The 22,223-nt window shown below is 40.3% G+C and overlaps 1 protein-coding gene across 4 annotated transcripts in view; it reads right to left on the bottom strand.

Moving 5' to 3' along the window:
• Nucleotides 1–7,538: 7,538 nt before the first annotated feature.
• FKBP5 (FKBP prolyl isomerase 5) overlaps nt 7,539–22,223 on the bottom strand; it is a 95,925-nt gene continuing 81,240 nt past the window's right edge. For all 4 annotated transcript variants that reach the window (XM_088795808.1, XM_088795809.1, XM_019738723.3 and 1 more), the window contains 4 exons: nt 20,642–20,725; nt 13,102–13,287; nt 10,489–10,728; nt 7,539–9,845 (listed from right to left, as the gene is read on the bottom strand). In XM_088795808.1, coding sequence (XP_088651934.1) covers nt 9,738–9,845; nt 10,489–10,728; nt 13,102–13,287; nt 20,642–20,725 — 618 coding nt within the window. In that variant the 3' untranslated portion in view covers nt 7,539–9,737. The remainder of the gene's footprint in view (nt 9,846–10,488; nt 10,729–13,101; nt 13,288–20,641; nt 20,726–22,223) is intronic.

Here is a 22,223-nt window from a genome sequence, read left to right as displayed (position 1 = left end):
CATTCAGCAATAAGTCTGTAGTTCATCTGTTTACATAGACGTTTACCTCTCGTCCAAAGGCGCCCACTTGGGTATTTACAAATACTTAATTATAATTTATTTTATCACTTATTTTAAGTATTAATGTCAATATTATTTATATTTAATTATATATTGTTATAATTCAATACGTCCATTGTTTGTTGGAACCGACGTACTAAATACGTCCATCTGGCTGACGATCTTAACTGGGGCTTATTTTTGGGGTATTCTTATATTATGAGAATCCTGAAAACTCATGCTAGGGCTTATTTTCCAGTTAGGTCTTATTTTCAGGGAAATACGGTATTAGGATAGCCACTCCTGTTTTCTTATGATTACTAATTACATGTAATTTATTTTTCCATCTTTTCACTTTCAACTTGTGTCTTTGGATCTCAAGTGAGTCTCTTGTAGGCAGCATATAATTGATTTGTTGTCATTCATTCTGCGGGTCTCCATCTTTTGATTAGAGAGTTTAATCCATTTACATTTAAAGTAATTTCTGACAAGGAAGACTTACTTCTGTCATTGTGTTGTTGGTTTTCTATATGCCCTATAAGCATCCAGTTTTTGTCCCTCATTTCCTGCATTCATTTCTTCTTTTGTGTTTAGTTGACTTTTTATAGTGAAATGTTTAAATTTCTTATTTCCTTTTGTGTATATTCTATAGCTATTTTCTTTTCGGTTTCCCTGGGGATTACATTTAACACAAAGTTATAATATTCTAAGTTGAATTTATACTAGCTTAACTTCAATAACATACCAAAAACTGCTCCTTTACAGCTCTCTGTCCACACCCTTTTGGTTTTTGATGTCATAAAATCACTTTATACATTGTGTGCCCAAATATATAATCATTCTTATAAGTGTATTAGTCTCCCAAAGTGTGTAGAAAACAAGACTTGGGAGTTACAAACCAAAGTTACAGTAACAAAAACTTTTACATTAATAAATGTTTTTTCTTTCAATCATGTAGGAAACAAAAAGTATTGTTACAAACAATTGTTATAATAATACTATCTTTTATTACTACCCATTTATTTACCTTTAGTGAGATATTTATTTCTCCATATGGCTTCAAGGTACTGTCTAGTGTCTTTTCATTTCACCTGGCAAGACTCCCTTGAGTATTTCTTGCAGGGCAGGTCTTAATGGTTAGGAACTTCCTCAGCTTTTGTTTATCTGGGAATATATGAATTTCTCCCTCACTTTTGAAAGAGTTTTGCTGAATAGAGGACTCTTTTTTTTTTTCCTCAAAGTTTGAAAACTTTGACTTTATTGGCCCATTGTCTTCAGGCCTTCAAATTTTCTGATGAGAAATCACCTCTCTCTTGCTGTTTTCAAGATTCCCTCTTTGTCTTTTGAAAATATGATTACAATGTGTCTAGGTATGGGTCTCTTTTAAGTTCATCTTACTTGGAATTTGTTGAGCTTCTTGGATGTTTATGTTCATGTGTTTGATCAAATTTAGGAAGTTTTCAGCCATTATTTCTTCTAATATTCTTTTTCTCTCTGGCTTCTCCTCCTGGGACTTCCATGATGTGTATGTTGGCCCACTTGATGGTGACCCACAGATTCCTTAGGCTCTGTTCGCTTTTCTTCAATCTTTTTTTCTTTCTCTTCCTCAGCCTTGATAATTTCCATTGTCCTTTCTTAAAGTTCACTGATTCTTCCTTCTGCCCACTCATATCAGCTCTTGAACCCATCTAGTGAAATTTTCATTTCAGTTACTGTGCTTTTCAGCTCCAGGATTTCTTTTTAGGTTTCCTCTCTATCAATATTTCTGTTTTGTTCACACATAGTTTTCTTGATTCCTCCTTATCTTCCTTTAGTTCTTTGAGCATCCTGAAGATGATTGTTTTAAAGTCTTTATTTAATACATTTGCCATTAATTTTCTCATGACAGATTCTGTTGATTTTTTCCCTTTGAATGGGCCATGCTTTCCTGTTTCTTTGTATGCCTTGTGATTTTTTTATTGTTGAAAACTGGCCATTTGAATCTAATAATGTATTAACTCTAGAAATTATTTTCTCCCCTTTCCAAGGGTTTGGTGGTTTTTGTTACTGTTTTTGTTTTTGATTTTTTGATTGTTGTAGGCTGTCTCTGTGCTGAGGATTAGTCTGAAGTGTAAATTTAATGTTTTTTCAGGTCTTTTGTGAGCCTTTCCTTGGCAAGTGTCACTTTCTAATTTTCTCTGTATATGCACTTGTTTTTTAATGTCCTAGCCTTTAATGTCTAGCCTCTGAAAGGGGAAAATGCGAAAAATTAAGAGGGGGCAAAAAGGTTGCTGGTCCTTTAAATCCCCCCTGGAAGTCACTTCAGCCAGAGGGGGAGGGATTTGCAACAATGGGAAGAGGTGAGACAATGGCTGCCCACCTCTTTGTCTGCACATCAGTGATCAGAAGCAGCAATCAGTGCACTGACCCCAATGTTCAGGGACAGTCTTTTTTCCCCCCATCCCAGCTACTCTGTGCTCCATGTGCTCCAGAAAACTTGAGCTGCTGCCTTATGGCTGGAGATCATGGGAGGGTAACTGCTATTGTGCTAAGAGCTGAAATTGACTTCAATTTACTATCCCCACCTACCCTGGAAGTTGCCAGGCCTCAACAGACTCCAGAGTTCCAAAATCTTTACATCAGACAGATTCTGCCAGTGCAATTGTTGTCTAGGTGGGGAGACAGATTCCTGGTGCTTCCTACTCTGTCATCTTCCCAGAATCTTCCTCCACTTCACATTTGATCTGTTAAGGCTTATGAACTCTGAGTTATCAGTGTGACTGGGAATAGATTTAAGATCAATGTGGCCTGAAGACCATAGACCCATTTTGCAGTTATGCCTTGCTGAAGTCTGCCGCTGGCTCACCACCTCAAGGTATTCAAGGCTAAAATGAGGTTGTAGGAATTGCCAGAAAACCATGTGGTTCTGGCTTCCATATCTCAAGACAAGGAACATGAATAAAGGACCACTGAGATAGAGATGCAAGGCTGCCATATGAGAAAGGACAGGAAATCAATTTATTGAGCATCTATTATGTACTAGATTGGGATGGTGCACTAGGTGCTGAGATGGTGATGAGTAAAAGGAATGAATGAGTTCCTGGACCCCTCAGTGGGGGTCATATGCGTACTATGTTTAGGCTGGTGTCATCTTTAGGAAGACTTTGGTATCTGTAGAGGGTGAGAGTATACATGTCGGTTTAAGTTTTTGACTGAAAAGACCAGTTCTCAATGTGGAAACACGGTTGTGAGCAGACATCAAATCACTGGTAGAGTAATTAGAATTAGTCACTGATTCCCCAAATACTAATCATTAGCTACTGTTCTTCACAGCTTATCTCCTTGGTCAGAAATTTTTAAGGAGATAACTTTAAAGCCAAATCGTAATACTTACAGCAAGAAGGTATTTTATGAAAATACCTTCTTGATCCTGGTCAGAAATATTTAATACCTCAAGAAAGGCTTAGACACTTGGTGTGTTTGTAACGTGTCAACTAAGCCAAGTTTGAAATAAGTGCCCAAGAATTCCTTCCTTGCATAGTTTCAGTTTGGTAAGAACCACATGATCTTGTGTAAGATTTGGAAAGTGGAAACAATGCAGCAGCCACATTCTTTTTATATTAGGCAGGTGAGTGGAAAGAGGGCTTCAGTGCCTGGCACATAGTAAGCACTCAATAAATAGTAGCATGACCAGCTTTCGCCTGTGGCTACAGGACAGCTTTTCCTACGCACTGATCTGAGCAGCTCACATCCTACCCTTGTTGATGCCTAAAGATTTTACTACTCGCCCTTGTTTATGTTAAAAAGGTAGGGTCCCTTCAAGTATGGATATTTAAGTGTCTGTACAAAATGAGCAGAGTTCAGAAGAAAACCTTTTGCCTTTTCTTGCTCCAACCAGGATCTAGAGAACAGGATCTGAAAAAAACAAGAACCCAAACACCGAGATTCCTTAACTCAACCTGGAACATGCTTTAAAAAGCGAAACATGTCTGTCCTTTACATACTGGTAAATTTCCCACGTTATTTTTACTCCAAAGTAGGATATAAGACCTATGTATGAGTCTATGACATTTCAGTTCTACCAAATGTTTAAGGATTTTAAAAGTAACTACTAACATCTTATTCCATATGCCAGGAGAATCATGCTTCAGACTAGAAAAAGACCTATTCTGGAATTGTGTAAGGGCATCAGGCGACCTGGATGACCATGGGCCGGCCACTTCACCATTCTGGGTCTTCCTCATTCTTGATTTTCTCAGGTCCTCGGAGAATCCCTGCATTATGGACTATACTCCAGTTGTCCCATCTATAGTAGTGGTTAGCTCCAACAGGATGCTGCCAGTCTTCTTGGGAGTTACATTCAATGATGTCTCCTTTTTGCCATGTATTAAGGTCATGCATAGATTATTTGCAATTATAGGTTGAGATAAATTATGCAAAATATAGCATCAAAATTATTTTGCCTTCTCTATATCCTTTCCCTACCACCCTAAGACATGTCAGACACAGGAGAGAAAAACCTGAAAGCAAGCACCGTGGGTCCCCCTAAGCATTTTCAAGCCATTAGGGAATGTCCTTTTATGTACAGTTTTGTCAGTCAATGCTATTCAAACACATAAGCTGCCAGTGATAAAAATAATATACGCTAGTTTTTGGATTTTGACTCAATTCATTCAGTGCGTTTGTCACCAATGTTAGTGTTGCTAGAAAAGCCAACGTACGGAAAAGCTCTTCACTGATACTTTTCACACTTTGCAGATGCAGGCTGCCTCGAATTACCCAGATCACAAATTTACAGCCAGGAAACTTTCCCTGGCTCACCTCAAGATCCCTAATCATGATTTGCTTGGGAAAAATGTGCAAATAAAGGGGATTATCTCATTACCAAATAATTTCAGCAAAGGGTGAGGAGATGAAGCAAGGAATTCAGAGGGAATAAAAGTTGGCTGGAGCCTGCATCTACCTGCCTGAAGGTCTCTGTGATACTGCCGGGGAAAGGTGTGCCGCTGCCCCGCCCCCTGCCACCTTTCTTCTGCAGCGTGAATCAGGACTCACCATCCACGACACCATCTCCGTGAGCCTTCAGAAGATGTAACCATGACTTTCTGATGAAATATGCCACTTAAGAAAGGCATGTTAATACAGCATCACCTGGCATAGGCCTACTTATTATTTTATGTATTTCTTTAAGGGCACAATTAAATCTCTTCACTTCCCAAATTAAACCTACCTTACAGTCACTTAAAATGGTGGAATACCCACTGGTTAATTAAAAAAAACCAAAATCCTCTTGTTTTTCTGATTATTTGTTTCATTTGAACAAAGATGCATCATTCCATTGCCTGTGGCCCAATGTTGATTTCAAGTTGTGCATTAGAGCAAGGAGCTGGTCGATACTGTCCTTGCCAGTTTTTTCATTTTTTTTTCAGTTACAGTTGATATTCAATATTATTAGTTTCAGGTGTACAGCATAGTGGTTAAACATTTATATAATTTATGCAGTGATCCCCGGATTAGTCTAGTGCCCACCTGGTGTTATACAGTTCTTATAACATTACTGACTATATTTCCTATGCTGTACTTTACACGCTGTGACTCTTTCGTAACTACCAATTTGTACTTCTTAATCCCTTCCCCATTTTCTCCAGGCCCCCAACCTCCCTCCCCTCTGGCAACCATCAGTTTGTTCTCTGTATCTGAGTCTGTTTCTGTTTTTGTTCTTTAGGTTCCACATATAAGTGAAATCATATGGTATTTGTCTTTCTCTGACTTATTTCACTTAGCATAATACCCTCTAGGTCCATCCGTGTTGTCACAAATGGGAAGATTTCATTTTTTATTTTTATGGCTGAGTTACATTCTATCGCATATGTACCGCATCTTCTTTATTTAGTCGTCTACTGATGGACACTGGGTTGCTTCCGTATCTTGGCTACTGTGAATGGTGCTGCAGGGAACATAGGGGTACATATATCTTTTCAAATTAGCGTTTTCAATTTCTTTGTTTAAATACTTAGAATAGAATTGCTGGGTCATAGGTAGTTCTATTTTTAATTTTTTGAGGAACCTCGTTTTCCATAGTGGCTGTACTCATTTACAGTCCCACCAACAGTGCAGGAGGGTTCTGTTTTCCCCACATCTTCTCCAAAACAGGTGTGAGGTTATGTCTCATTGTGGTTTTTATTTGCATGTCTGATAATTAGTGATGTTGAGCATATTTTCATGTCTATTGGCCATCTGTTTGTCCTCTTTGGAGAAATGTCTGTTCATGTCCTCTGCCCATTTTTTTTTGTTTGTTGTTGTTGAGTTGTATGAGTTCTTTATAAATTTTGGATATTAACCCCTTATCAGACATTATCATTGGCAAATATCTTCTCCCATTCATTGCTTTTTGTTTTGTTGGTGGTGACCTTTGCTGTGCATAAACTTTTTAGTGATGTAGTCCCATTTTTTCTTTTGTTTCCCTTGCCTGATGAGATCAGTAAAAATATTAAGTGCAATGTCAGAGTTTACTACCCGTTTTCTTCTTAGGAGTTTTATGGTTTTGAAGGTCTTACATTTAAGTCTTTAATCAATTTTGAGTTTATTCTTGTATATGGTGTAAGAAGGTGGCGTGGTTTCATTTTTTTTTTTTTTTTTGCATGTGTCTATCCAGTTTTCCCAACACCATTTACTGAATATACTGTCTTTACCGCATATTCTTGTCTCCTTTGTTATAGATTAAATAACCCTATAGGCATGGACTTATTTCTGGCCTCTCTATTCTGTTCCATTGATCTGTTTGTTTTCATGCTAATACCATGCTGTTTTGATGACTGTAGGCTTGTAGTATAGTTTGATACCTCTAACTTTGTTCTCAAGTTTGCTGTCGCTATTCAGTGTCTTTTGTGGTTCTATATAAATTCTATTTGTTCTAGTTCTGTGAAAAATGCCATTGGTATTTTGATAGAAATTGCACTGAATCAACAGATTGCTTTGTGTAGTAGGGACATTTTAATGATGTTAATTCTCCTACCCATGAGCATGGTATGTTTCCATTTATTTGTTACCTTCTTCGATTTCTTTCTTCAGTGTCTTATAGTTTTCCAAGTACAGGTCTTTCACCTCCTTGATTAAGTTTACTCCTAGGTTGGTTTGTTTCGTTTTTTTTTCTTTTTGATGCAATTGTAAATGGGATTGTTTTCTTAATTTCTTTTTGATAATTCATTATTGGTGTATAAAAATGCAACCAATTTCTGAACATAAATTTTGTGTCTTGCTACTTGACTTCATTCATCAGTTCTAATAGTATTTTGGTGGAATCTTTAGGGTTCTTTCTCTATATTATCATGTCATCTGCAAATAATGACAGTTTTTACTTCTTCCTTTCCTATTTAGATTACTTTTATTTTTCTTGTCTGATTGCTGTGGCTATGTCCTTGCCAATTTTCTCATGTCTCATTTCAACTTGGGCTCCACTATAGTTTTCTAACCAAAACAACCTTTTTTGAAGACTAAGCAAAACCAAGAACAATGGGAAATCACGTTTTTGAATTTATTTAAGGAACACCAAAAAAGTGCATCTGAATGATTAAAAAAAAAAAAAACCGCAAAAAAAAAACCACAATTTGTTTTTAATTCATCATATGCTGCCTCACCAGTCCATATGCAGTCTAAAAGACGCTGATTTCTAGACACATTGTTTAATATTACTGAATTTGATACAAGAATATGTGAAGTTTCTTTTTTCCGTGTGGTGATGGGCACCTCATAACAGTTTGCTCAGAACCACTCACACACCGTTTTCCCTCTCTCTCCTCCACACACTTTTGCCTCCAGGACACGTAACACACACTTGGGAGGTAGGTCACTAAGATCATCTATTTTGGGAATAGTTTTTTTGTTTGTTACCTGCAAAAGGCTAACTGGACTTTTAAGGACCAAATCTCACTATTGGGCTCACTGGAGTCATGCTCTCATCAACAGAGCTACAAATACTAACAGTTAGGAAAAGCAAAAGTTGATTTTGCATATTCGCTTATTTCCTAGGTGAGATTGGGGCTTTTTAAAGAAATACCTCGTGGGGGAAAAAAGCATAAATGAGAAATTATAATCATTAATGGAGAAACTCACAATTTAATTCCATCTGTTCCATGGAGAAAACTGGCATAAAAGGAAACGACTATTTTTAGGCTTTAACATGGGTACTAAGCTAAGAATAAAAGTGTTTTGTTAAAACCACCATAAAAATTGAAGCTAATCTAAAACATAATTGCCAGTGTTCTTTAGGGTTTTAAACAAAAGTGAGATGTTCCAGGTTGAGGTGAATGTTTCTTTGGGGTGCCAAATGCATTCCCAAGAGTGTTTCTTAGGCTGCGGAAATAGAAAGCCATGCTCGATCTCGTTTACCCGTAAGGACTAAAATTCCACTACATGTACATATTTAAGACTTGCCCTAATTCAATGCCCAAGTACTCGCGATTTCAGGCTAGATGTACCTGCACGGGAGGCTGCTTTCAGTTCTTTTTCACAACTCACACCAGGACGAAGCTATCAGCACAGGAAAGGAAAACTACTATGAGTCAAAACTGCAAGGAAAACCCTCGGTTTAGAAGAGCAATTACTGTGTTTCAACCCCACAGATTTTGTTTTAAAAAATCCAGCCAGTTAATAGTAAAAAGATTTTTTTTCATGAGCGAGGAGTGTAAATAAAGTTCCATAAACCAGTATACAAATGTTTATGAGCCAGTAATTTTAAAAAGACAACAAAAAAAGCTGCAGGGATCCTAAATAGATATGTAAATAAACCCCCTCCAGGTCAGAGATATCATAAGAACAAGTCTTACATTCTTAATAGCAAGGGTTAGAATAGAAATACAAAACTGAACAATTGCAATGCCAGCAGGCAGTGCTGTACTCAACATTATTTCCTCAAAGGAAGAGAGGAAGGGAAAAAAGCACAATCCTGGTTGCTCTTTTCACATTTCAGCATCTCACAATTTCATCCAAAACAGGGACAGACAGCTAATCCAGAACACCCTCTGCTCACTGTCATTGCGGAAGTGTTGTAGGAATGACAGAATTTCTTATTAGGGACAGACTGGGTGTGGCAGAAACCCACTCTCACTCAGGAGGGACTTTGGCAAAGTCAGCAAGCAAGCCGCCTCTGACGTTCTGGCTTTCAAGTCTGAGACACTGCTGCGGAGCTGGGGGTACCAGACCCCCGCTGTGGGGACTCCTGGTTAAAACTAGGACAAGTTGCATTCATAGCACGTCAGTTATTTAAAAAACAAAATCTCCTCCTCCTTTCCCCCATCCAGCTGTAGGAAAGGAGAAATTCATTAAGCATTTATTTTGAGGTTTCTGAAGTGCTACTAAAATTCAATCAAATATAAAATCTAACAGACAGCCCCAAATTGTCAGGATTATCTCAAGGGCCCCTGAATTGGATATTGCAAGTTGACATGAACTGAAATGAGCTGGACTTAAGCTGTTGGTTTCATCTGGCCACACCAACGGTCACTTCTGTTCCACGTGGAGTGGTCGCACACCACCCCTCCATGACAGTACTGGGCAGCAGCAGAGTGTGGTTTTTGGGGAAGCTACTGGTTTTGCCATTTGCTTCCATAATCACATAGACTATAACAAACTTGACATTAAACACTGTTTAGTCCTGAGTTGGGTGAAGCCCACGGAGGAGGGGCCGAGTTCATTAGGACTCTTCCCTCCTTTGCGTGGTGTCATACATGGCCTTCAGCTTTCTCTCCTTCTGTTGCTCGACTTCCTGTTTCTTTCTTATTGGTGACCCCTCCTAAAGTCTTCTTGCCCAGTGCTTTACTGGCCTCTTCCTGAGGAAGGAATAAGTGAAATGTTCAATTAGTTCCTGGCTCCTCCAGACTGTCGGTCAGGTCTAACACGAGAGAGAGGTGGTACAATGACTTTATTCTGGGTGCCTGACTGGGTAAGTCAGAGCTGGGGCGGGAGCTTCTCCTTGCCTTCGCTTAAAACGACCAGCCTGCCAAGGTTTAATAACCAAATCCACAGACGAGAGGGCTGGGGAGTGGGGGACGATGTGCTCAGGAGCAGAGTACAGCTGTGCTGTGGGGGGGCTGACCTCTCCTATCACACTGCAGCTGGCTCCTGAACCTCAAAGGAAAGGGCAAGATGGTGGGGCTTCCCCACCACAGCCCCTTTCCTCAGTACAGAAGTACTGTCTGGAAGAAACCTGATGTGTCTGGTTTTTTAATAAGAAGAGCTTCAGCATCTATCTAGGGAATTAATTTTTCTCATCTCTTGCACGGACCTGTCAGCAGCCCTATTCTACCTCTGGATGCAAACCTGCCTCAGATCAGATTGGAAGCTGTTTTCTCTGCTCTTGTGCCTCTCGGCTTGTCTACCTGTCCTGTGTCCCGTGCTTGCCCTTCTTAGAACAAAAATCCAGGGGTAAGGTCACTTCTTGATCTACCTGAAGGCAGTGAGTCCCACACACACCTTTGCATCCTGCTCTGCAAACTTCTTGAACATGTTGGCGTATATTCTGCGGTCCCGCTCGTTGTGCTCCTTCGCCTTTTTCTGGCACATGGAGATCTGCAGTCTTGCAGCCTTATTCTGGGGATTTACTTCCAACACTTTCTCAAAGTCGCCCTTGGCTGACTCAAACTCGTTCATGAGCAGCTGGGCTTCGCCCCTCCTGTACAAGCCCTTCTCGTTGGTACTGTCAAGTCCAAGAGCCTAGAACAGAGGGTATGTATTTTAGAAAGAATGAACGTAATTTGTGGGAATTTTAAAGAAACTCAGTATTTACATAACTTACCAAAGCTCTCTGGCCAAGGGAATTAAAGAAAGTGTATTGAAAAGATAGGTTCAAGGTTATAATATACTACTGATCAAAATACAACTAGCTACCCCAGTTAATTTCTGTATTTAATGCAATTTCTATAAAGATCCCAAAGGGATTTGGGAGGAGTCTCTTGAGAAGTCCATTTTGATGGAAGGAACAAACACCCAAGAATGGCTGAGAAAATTTTAGAAACCAAAAATGAAGAGAGGGTACTTGACCTATCAGAGAAAAAGATATACTATTAAACTACTGAAATTAAAACAGTTTGGTTACTAGTCCATGGGCAAACTGGTCAGTGGAACAGAACAAAGCATTCTGAAACAGATTCATATGTATGTATGTAAAAACAGAGTTAATTCTTACCTCATATCATAAACACAAAAAGAAATTCTAAACCAAGTATATTTACGTGCAAAAAAAACCCCATAAAGGCTTATTTTTTTTATTACTATATAAAAAGTAAACCTAGTTGGAGTTGGGTTGGCAAGTACCCAGTGGGATTATTTTCATAATCTGATGGTACAGAAGACTTATTCTAACTAGAAAGGAAAAGACAAAAGACAAAAATGTGACTACTTAAATACTGAAACTTTCTCTACAGGAAAAGATACCGTGGACAAAGTGACGGGTAAACGACAAACAAATAAGGAAAACAGGTTCTCTATTGTCAAAGAGTTAATAGTGATAATGTACAGGCTGTTTCAATCAATTGAAAACAGATAAATAATGCAGTAGAAGGATGTGAACAGGCAATTTACAGAAGAAATACAAATGGCTAATAAGTAACGAAAACATTAGTAACCAAGAAATAAAAATAAAAATAAAAATAAAATTTTTTTTTGCCAATAATATTGAGAAAAAAACACTGAAAATATTTAAAGACAATATATAATGTATTAAAATTTAAAATGTTAATGTATTAAAATAATCGTCTGTTGACCCAGTATTTCCAGTTCTAGGAATTTATCCTATAGAAATAATCCTACAATTATGCTCAGAGACACTATGTAATTGGTAATATCAAAAACCTAGAAATATACTAAAGGGGATTGATTAAATAAACGATGATAGGTATATACAATGGATACTAAACAGATTTTTAAAACAATGAAGAATTATATAAGGCGCAGAAAGATGTCTTTGTTTTATAAAACTATGTATCTAAATCTAAACATTTTCATTTTTAAAAATTTACACATCTATGTAACTCAATGTGTGGAAAAAAACAGAAGGAATGTGTGTGAGATGAATGACTATGATCCTGGGAGAGAGTCAATGGGAATTTTATGAATGGACTTTTACTTTCTTGATTGTTTCTATAATGTTTTAATTTTTAATAACTTTATACTACTTCTATAATAAAAAATAAAGAAGCCAAAGTTTGTAATTACAAAAAAATGTACTAAACTAACATGTTTTTCTTAGGTAAAAATTTAGTATAACAAGATAAGGAACACATTGATCCACAAAATTCAATCTTAAAATTCAAAATAAATCTTAGAAAGAATGTAGGAAATAGTTGTTTGTTTTTCTTATCCCTTTCTGTTTATCTTTAAGATACATCCAATAATTAGCTTTTACCCACAGTACCCACAGTATAATATACACTGTTCACAATACTATGTCAGACCAAATGCCTGACATAGTATCAGCATCAGTTTGTGTACAAAAACATCAGAATCACACATCTGATAAACACTGTCACGGAGCACCCGGGTACGAAAAGACCAATAACAGCTTTAACAATACAGATGTAAAATAGAAGAGGGCTGCTGATGCTTTGTTGGTCTTCCAATTACTTATGTGTATTTTTAGTCAGTGAATAATTATGATCGTAAGAAAAAGTGACTCGTATGTAACCTCTATATGAGCAGTTACAGTCAGTTATAGTAAAGTCCTGAAAGGCTTAAGTTATTAAATCTTATTAAATTGAACCTGAGTTGTATGTTTACTCTGATATGAAATGCTATAAATTTAAGGGAGGTAATGGATGAAAATTGTTTAATTTTATCAAAACTTTTATTCATAATATATTTGGATAAATAATCCAGGTATCAGAATAGTCTGTAATCAAAATCTTTCTGAATTTCCCAATTCATACTGAGAAACAAATAATCCGCCCCCAAAATAAATAAAGACAAATGAACAACCCTCCGAACCCTGGCTGAGGAAGCAAAGGAAGACCAAGTATAAGGGGGGGAGGGATGAGGAGTAAGTGGAGTCCCACCCCCACCCCCACGCCCACGCATGCGCAGACACCCCACCTTGTCGCAGCACTCCACCGCCTTGCCGTATTCTCTGAGTTTCAGGTAGCACATGGCCAGGTTCAGGAACGCAGCGAGCAGGAACGATTCCGAGGCTTTGGATTCCTTTTCTGATAAGCCGTATTCCATCTCCAACCAGGATACTATCTTCCCGTACTGAATCACCGCCTGCAGGTACTTGCCTCCCTAGGAGAGAAAGCCCTTCATCACTTGTGGCACTGGCTCTGGAGGGATACAAAGCCTAAGCTCAGGCCTCCCTGAGAAAAACAAACCCTCAAAACGGAACATCCTCCTCCTGTCAACCCTGAATGCCACAATTTCTTTCTGTTCTTAGGAAGTGGCATCCAGGCACCTTTTCCATTCTTGCTGAAGTCCCAGGGACCCCTGGGCGGGTCAGGACAGTGCCTTGTGTGCTGCCCTGTGTTCTCCAGCACTTGCCACCCATACCTCTCAGAAGGGCAGTTCTTCCAGCAGGAGTGCATTTTTGGGGTTACATTATTTGGTGCTAATATCTGCAGACTTTCCAAAGGTTGGTGAGTAGTTTCAGACTACGTCCCACGTGTGTATGAGGGGAAGTGACTCTTCCCTTTTCTCCTGACGACCAGCACCGCACAGCAGACACGTTCTGGCAAGTGCAGTCCCAAACACAGCAAATCGTAGTTACCTAAACCAGGGCTTGGCAAACTTTCCGGAAAGGGGCAGATAATAAGTATTTAAGGCTTTGCAAGCCAAACAAGCTCTGCTACAAGTCATTGGTGGTGCAGAAGCAGCTACAAACACTCTATAAATAAATGGAGGTGGCTGTGTCCCAATAGGACCCTACTTACAAAAACATGCTGTCAACAATGGGAATATACATAGTCGACAAGCAGCATCCAACATAACTAACTATAAAACATAAATCAGGGCCGGCCTGGTGGCTCAGGTGGTTGGAGCGCCGTGCTCCTAACGTCAAGGTCGCCGGTTCGATCCCCACCAGGGCCAGTGGGCTGTGACCTCTACAGCTAGGATTGTGAGCAACGGCTCTCCCTGGAGTTGGGCTGCCGTGAGCCGCCGTGAGCAGATGGAGGTTGGTGTGAGCCACTGTGGGCTACCGTGTGCTGCCGTGGGCTACCGTGTGCAGCCATGAGCAGCCAGTAGCCAGCGAGAGGTGCCGTGAGCTGCTGTGAGCAGCCAGCCAACGACCAGCTACCGACTGCCTCAGCCGGGGGGAGCGCAAAGCTCATAATACCAGCATGAGACAGGGAGCTGTGTCCTACACAACTAGACTGAGAAACAACGGCTGGAACCAGAGTGGGGGGGAGGTGGAAAAAGGGGAAAAACAAAACAACGAAATATAAATCACATAGGTGTAAGTTAACATGAGATAAATCTTTCTCTTAATCATAATTTTGCTCTTACCTGACTAGAATTCTAACATATCGTGAATAACAATTGTGTAATTAATTTACATGAATTATATACATGCTCTATACAACAAGCTATGGGACTGAGACCATGTTTTTACTGCCATTTTAGGATGAATGAAAGAAGGATAGCTGGTAAATACACAAATAAAATGGGGTAGAAGTGAGGGATCTCTTCTGCAGGAGATGACTACGAGCTTGAAAACATGACGCATCCTAGCAGATGGCAGCACTGGGACCCTTTAGGACATTAAATCCAATGTCTCACCAATGAACAGTGTTACGATCATGTCACCAGGATTTACCGCAGTCAGAGCAGTGCCTACATCTCGCCTCCCCACACACACTCCAAACCTCACCCAATAACTGCGTGAGAAGCATCATAGAGCAGGCGTGTGCGGCTGTCCTATTCTGAAGGACTTACGGGGTTGGCATGAGAAATGAGCTCACTTGTGAAAGGAAGCCCTGATACCGGTTTTGGTGATGAGGATGGGGTAGATCAGTTCCAAGCGGGGGGCTGGGGTCTGAATGAGGGCAAAGCTACACCCCCCCTTGAACATCCCTCTTCACAAGTGACTTGTTTAGGAAAGGGGAGACACAGAGCTCCTTGGTTCTGCTCTAAGATGGCAGTACAAAAGGATTCTGAGGTGTCATGAAGAAGGGTACCAAAATCAAAGTCTGTTCTTCTCTCTGCCTCAGGAATTTGTGATACAGGTTATCTGTACGAACATGAAACCAGGCTCTTTCATGATAAATGCTGAAATTCTTAGGGAAATACTGTACTTGCTAGGGACTGAACTGTGTTGTTCCCCACCCCGGATTCCTATGTTGGAACCCTACCCCCAAGGTGAGGTGCTTGGTGACGGGGCCTTTGGAAGGTGACTGGGTTTGGGTGGGGCCCTCATGATGGAATTAGTTCCCTTGTAAGAGACACCGAGAACTTATTTCCTCTCTCTCCCTTCTGCAAACACCTAAGGAAAGTCCTGTGAGGACACAGCAAGAAGGTAGCCATCGGAGAGCCACGGAGAGGGCTCTCGAAGACAGTGTCCCTGCCGGCACCTTGACCTTGGACTTCTAATCTCCAGAACTGTGAGAACTCAATTCCTGCTGTTTAAGTCACCCCGTTTATGGTATTTTATTTGGCAGCCCAAGGTAACTAAGACAATACTGACATTTGGTCATAGCCATAGGCCCACTACTTCCTTTTTGGGCACTACAAAAATAAATAAATAAATAAAATAAGTCCTCACCAGTTTCTGTCTCACTTGTCTCTTGCTGGATTTCGAGCTCTTTGAGGACAGAAAGCACGTACTACGCCTTTTAGGAAGATCCAGGGTTTAGCACAAAGAGACCTTCAATGAAGGTTTGCTGAGTAAACATTAAAGTCAAAGCACAATAAATATGGGCTCAAAACTTTTTCTATCATTGGGGGTAAAAATGGAGGTGAGGTAGAAATGAAAGGTGTCATTTCATTTAGATTAAGTAAGAAGGAAAGGCATTTTTCCTGTTATGCCTGGTTTCTTCCTCCTTTTTCCTCCTCCTCCTCCTCCATCTTTAATGTTCCTATTACCTTTCCCACTCTCGCCTAATATGTTGTTACAGGGAAAAGAAAGAGCAGGGGGACAAAGACCCAGATCGTTATCACTTCAGTAGGTTCTGAATAATCAGAATGGTACAAGACTATGGTTTCTAAAAAAAAAAAAAAGTAACAGACTTCAAAGTCCTTTTACATTTATACAGCATTTTTTATTTCTTGAAAGCTCTCATATATATTGTCATGCAGGGTGTCATGAGGGGTCTCCCCACACAAGAACGCAGGATATGGTGAGGCCAAAAAGGAACACCCATGGAGCCATAGATAGGGAAGTCATATCACTATATTCTCACTGGTGGCTGAGCTGGAGACACAGGAAGCAGGAGCCACACTATCTGCAACCTGCCGTCCACTTCTCTCTGCCAACCAACCTCACTTGCTAGCTGCAATCCGCTCTTGCTAGCTCAGCCACCATCTTCTTGCTAGCCCCCATTTGCTGCTAGCGTAGCCACAGCAGTTATATTAGTGGCCAATGGCTCACTGGTTACAGCTGACGGCCAACTAGCCACAGCTGATTGCCATCCAATCACAGTTGATGGCCATTTATTACCCGAGTAAGCACCTTTCCACGTGAGGCCGAGAGCCTGGAAACTGCATTCCTGGCTCTGTCCCCACAATATCATACATAATTTCATTTCAATCTCAACTTCCAATGAGCAAAGGTATTCTGTGGTATTTCTGCTTTTGCTGTGCTACACAGGAGTTCTCAACTGGGGGTGATTTTGTGCCTCTGCCCACCCCTGGGACATTTGGCTATTTTGAAAGATGTTTTTTAGTTGTCACAACTGAAGAGGGTATATGTGCTACTTGCATCTAATGGGTGGAGGCAAGGAATGCTGCTAAACATCCTACAATGCACATAAAAGCCTCACACCAAAACGTATTATACAGCCCCAAATGTCAACGGTGCTGTGGTTGAGAAATCCTGTACTAAAAGAAGAAAAAAAAAGGCAGGGTTGACTCTTCTTATGAGTTTTCCTTTTTTTTAAGCTAAATCCTAATCATAAATGACTTGTTTCCAATCCCAGCACTGGTTTCTTGGTTCAGCAAGGGTGGTCAAAACAGCAAAGCCTGGTTTGTCTGAGAAGGGTTCGGTGGTTGAAACGGGTCCTAGCTCGCTTTGGAAATGCCTTTTCCCAAAAGAGCACAAGGGGGCGCAAGAACCCCGCAGTGTCGAGTCGTAGAAAGCAAACACCGACTAGGTGTGACGGGAACGCTCCGTCCTGCCCAACGCTGCCAGCCAGGTGGGGAGAGAAAAATCAAGCCTGTTTCACTGGCTTGCACGAAGTCTGCCGTAAGATCATGTTACCTATGCTTAATAACTAGCTTGAGAGCCAAATGAAGAGTCCTCTCCTATCCTTCTTCAGTGCTCAGAGGTCGATACTAGGAGCTGACAATCTAAGCAGCAAAATCATTCCCATTTAAAAGCTGAGCACAATTCAACTCTACCAAGGGGGGAGATTTACCCACGTAAGTGTAAACCAAACCAACAGGTCAATAAAAATGGGGTTCCAACGTATACCTGGCATGGAATGCAGGTTTTTATTGCTCCATCTCCTGCTCTCACCCACACATCTGGACTCTGCATGGGTACCTACCATGTGCCAAGTCAAACGCCCTGGAGAGACCAGGCCCAGGAGGCGGTGTGGCAATGAACCTGCCCTGAAATTTTAAAAGGGAATGTGTACAGGAAACTATCTACTGACCATTTTTTTATCCTTACAGCTAAAAACTAGGACACTGCTGGATCTTTTACCTATGAATATGAAGGTACTCCAGGGAAGGTTTCAGTAGTACAAATGTTCAGAGACATTGTGGGAGAAAAGTCTTAGGTCAGTGGTTTTGAACCTTTTGTTAATTTTGCCCCAATAGACTAACGTTTTGAAAGATTTTGTCTATCAAATTACATGTTTAAAATAATATGTTCCATATGTGTGACTGCCGATCCAGATTTTATTCAAAGTAAGTAATTTTAAGACGGTTCATGATATTAAGGAATACACAAATCACTACTGCAGGTGTGATGCTAAGAAGCAATAAAGTAATTGTACAGATACTGGTACGTAAGCACTGCTTTCTGCTACTGATCACAAAGCACGCGTACACACACATGCACACATTCAGGACACAGCTATAAGACATGTGGCTTTGCAACATTTCATTACCAATAATGTTCCTCAAAGTTCTGAGTCATCAGCAACCAATTAGAGCTTCTGCAGTGTAGAGCTGTTCTACTACCCTGAGTTGATATTACTTTAGGTAAGTGCCAAAAGCGTTAACCCCACCCCCTGCCCCCTACAAACTGTTAACATTCTATTTCAAAGTTTTGGGAAATATGAAAAATACATTTAAGACTTTTATGAACCCCAGGTATATAGGAAACACCAATCCATGGATTTTACAGAAAATTTTATTTTCATACCAGTGTACTGCGTATTTCGGTCTACAAATAATCTATTTGGAATCTTACTTGAATAGTTTTGAAGTCTCCAATAAACCCAAATTGAATTAAAAAAAAAAAATCAAACTTGCTCTTGAGAGTTTAGAAACTCACAGGATTTTAAGGCTGGAAAAAACTTGGGGATCATCTAATCTAACTCCCTCACATTTCTTCTTCACATGAAAAAATAACCGCTTTGGACCTTACATGACTTTAAATCATTTGGAGCCATAAAATCCAATTTTCCCAGTTCCCAATTCAGAACTCATTCCACCAATGCTTATCCCCAATGCTTATCGGTGATCCATACATTATTTTGGTATATATAATAAATAGTTAGAAATAAATATAAATATTTATTACCTAAGCCAATGGACTTCAAATTTGTTTAACCGTAACCCACAGTCAAAAATGTTTTAGGGCCGGCCCGGTGGCTCAGGCGGTTAGAGCTCCATGCTCCTAACTCCGAAGGCTGCCAGTTCGATTCCCACATGGGCCAGTGGGCTCTCAACCACAAGGCTGCCAGTTCAATTCCTCGAGTCCCGCAAGGGATGGTGGGCTCTGCCCCCTGCAACTAAGATTGAACACGGCACCTTGAGCTGAGCTGCCGCTGAGCTCCCGAATGGCTCAGTTGGTTGGAGCGCATCCTCTCAACCACAAAGGTTGCCAGTTCGATTCCTAGACTCCCGCAAGGGATGGTGGGCAGTTCCCCCTGCAACTAAAATTGAACACGGCGCCTTGAGCTGAGCTGCGCCCTCCACAACTAAGACTGAAAGGACAACAACTTGAAGCTGAACGGCACCCTCCACTACTAAGATTGAAAAGACAACAACTTGACTTGGGGGAAAAAAAAAAAGTCCTGGAAGTACACACTGTTCCCCAATAAAAGTCCTGTTCCCCTTCCCCAATAAAATCCTTTAAAAAAAAATGTTTTAAATTATGACTGAGTACCCACTCACACACAAGTGAACAAAAAATTTATGAAACAAAATTTATCCTTACTAAATAATGCAATATACACATCCACTAAATTGATTTCATGACCCAATGATGGATCTTCTCTCCAAGTTTGAAAAACAATAACCATACACACTGTGCCCTCTGTTAATTTTGTGTTGATTAAACAGTCTTACATAATTCTCTTGTTGTTTCATATCGGTGAACATAGCCTCCCCTCCCTCCAGACAAGGTTGTCAAAACAATAGCTTATCTTATAGCAGAAGCTCCATAAAGACCTGTTGAAAACATCGTCTAAATTTTGTCCATGGATTGCAGCGGCAAGGGAAAAAAAAGAAAGAAACCTGGACAAAACTCCATTCTTTCTCTCTCTTCCTTGGTAAGCCTTTGTGCTTGACAGGGAGAAGGTACATATTTGGGGTGGGGAAGCAACGGGGAGAGCATTCTGATTCGAATTGAATAAAGGGCTGTTTATTTCTTCTTCTCTCTAGGGGTTTAAGACCTAAGTGAGGAAATAACACATTCCTAGATGTTACAAGAAAGGGTTTTCGAGAAGCAATCAATGACAAGCTTCATTCGGGAATTTCTGAAGAGTCCTCACAGAAGCAAGTGTGGTGGGATCATCGTGGCCCTTAGAAGAAATTAACACTCACCTCCTGTCAGTTGTTTTTGAAATGTGTGCAGATTCTCTTTCCTTTTGTCATGTGCCTCAGTGACTTCACCAAGACAATGGAAAGGAAATCAATGTGAAACTTACCCCCTATGAAGTCTATTATTTGCTAACAAATATTCTATTTATTCTTTGTTTCATTCCACAAACACTTACTGAGTGCTAACCATGTACCAAAGCAAGATGCTTTGGGCCTTGAGTGACAGTAGTAGCTGGGCAAGCCAGACCTGGTTTGCCATAAGGGGAGGTTACAATCTAGAGAAGACTGTAAAAGAGGCATACGTATTCTTTTGTCACGTTAATTCATTATGTCTCACCATTTCTTATACTGAAAATGACAGACTTGTAAAAATTCAGGCTTACTTTTACCCAGAAGGGTATTGGTAAAACTCAGAGTAGGGACTATCAGCACAATTATCTGACATGTGAGTAAATTCCTTGAGATGGAAAGGACTGCACAAGGACTCACATACCTTGAAGTACACAGTTCCCTTCTCTTTGACAATGGCAGCCTGCTCCAGTTTTTCTTTGGTGTCCATCTCCCAGGATTCTTTGGCCTGTTGTATAAATTTGTGACAATGGTTAGATGAACAGAGAAGGAAAAAGCATCTGCTGACGCCCAGAAGAACAACAAGTAGCTACTTCTAGAGGAAACCCACACCTCGAAATACACTGGATTTAAAATTGTGTGTCGCTGCCAATTCGCTGCCAGGCACTTCCCAATGACCAAGCTGCAGCGTGACCGATGTTGCTCAAGAGGGAGGAACAGGCAAAAATCTACTGAGGAACATGAACTGCTGAACACTGTTGAAGAGCATATCTTCAGAATTATAAGGGGAGGCCACACAATGAATGCGAGTCCCTTATTTCCTTCCTGCAAACTCCACCACTGAACTAGTATAACTTCAGCAAGCTGTTTCTCCAAGCCTCAGTTTTTCAACTCTAAAATGGGAACACTATTAGAGTCAAGTCACAGTTGTATACTCACAAGAATTTTTAAAATTCCAAGTCATGTAGTTTTCTTCCACTCTGAAACAACCAGATACACTAAAGCCTCCAATCTGTATCAACCTGCAGATGTATACTTGGGGAATTTCAAGTAAAACATAATTGGGAGAATAAAGCTGATGCAAAAACATCATTTCAGAACCATAAATAAATGATTTTATGATCCTCTGCTAATCTGGATTATGTGTATTATTATTCTCCCCCATTAAAGGTACAAATCCAGAGACAACTGAAGTTTCATTATGAACAGCTGGATTTAGAACAATCATGAAGAGTCAATACAGGGAAAATGACAATGGCTATGTCAGAGCTATTTACTGCGTAGGAATTATGAAGCTTAAGTGGTAACTGTAAAATTCTCTCTATTCAAAAGTGGTGTATTCCTGGTGGCACAGCACACCACCCCCAAAGTGAATAATGAGAGGTACCAGTCTTTCTGGCAACCCCATGTTGCTTCCTAACAATTTAGCTGTTATTTAAAAATCTAGTAACAAAGGCCCTTTGCATATTTTTATAGTAGGTTCAGTCTTTATAGAGTATAAAAATGTTCTTAATACGACAAGGCAGAGAATGAAATCATGTTGCCTCCAAATCACACACCTTCACGTGGTTTCAAATAAGGCAAGCTGCGCCCCATGGAATGTACTCCTGGGGTGACGACAGCACAGGCTCACTGTGGCATACCAGGGAGAACGCGCCTAAATTAAGCCACGTCCACTGGGCCTCGACAGGAAGAAGCTGCGTGTGACTTTACTGAAACTGGAGTAGGAAAGTCAAAGGTCTAAATAACCATGTGCTAAAGATTATCCTCTCTCTCGAACAATAAAAACCACCTGGTGCCATGAAGACAGCTTTGGAGAATCAGCGCTGAATTAGCAGGCCGTCAGAAGAAATTACCTGACAACGGGCGGTGGTCATGACAAGCGTATATGTTCATTTTGGGGAACATGAAGTGTGCAGGGTCTGACCAGGAACACCACTACTGGGGGACAATCCTACAGCAGTCTTTCCCCGACTGTCTTAGCTCCAAGTTACAGGCCTACAGGA

This window comes from Rhinolophus sinicus, chromosome 2 (assembly GCF_057876585.1).
Source record: "Rhinolophus sinicus isolate RSI-liver-muscle chromosome 2, RSI-T2T, whole genome shotgun sequence".
In the NCBI taxonomy this organism is placed as follows: Eukaryota; Metazoa; Chordata; class Mammalia; order Chiroptera; family Rhinolophidae; genus Rhinolophus; species Rhinolophus sinicus.
The sequence above is the reverse complement of the archived record's forward strand: the minus strand, read 5'-3'. Positions and strand labels throughout refer to the sequence as shown.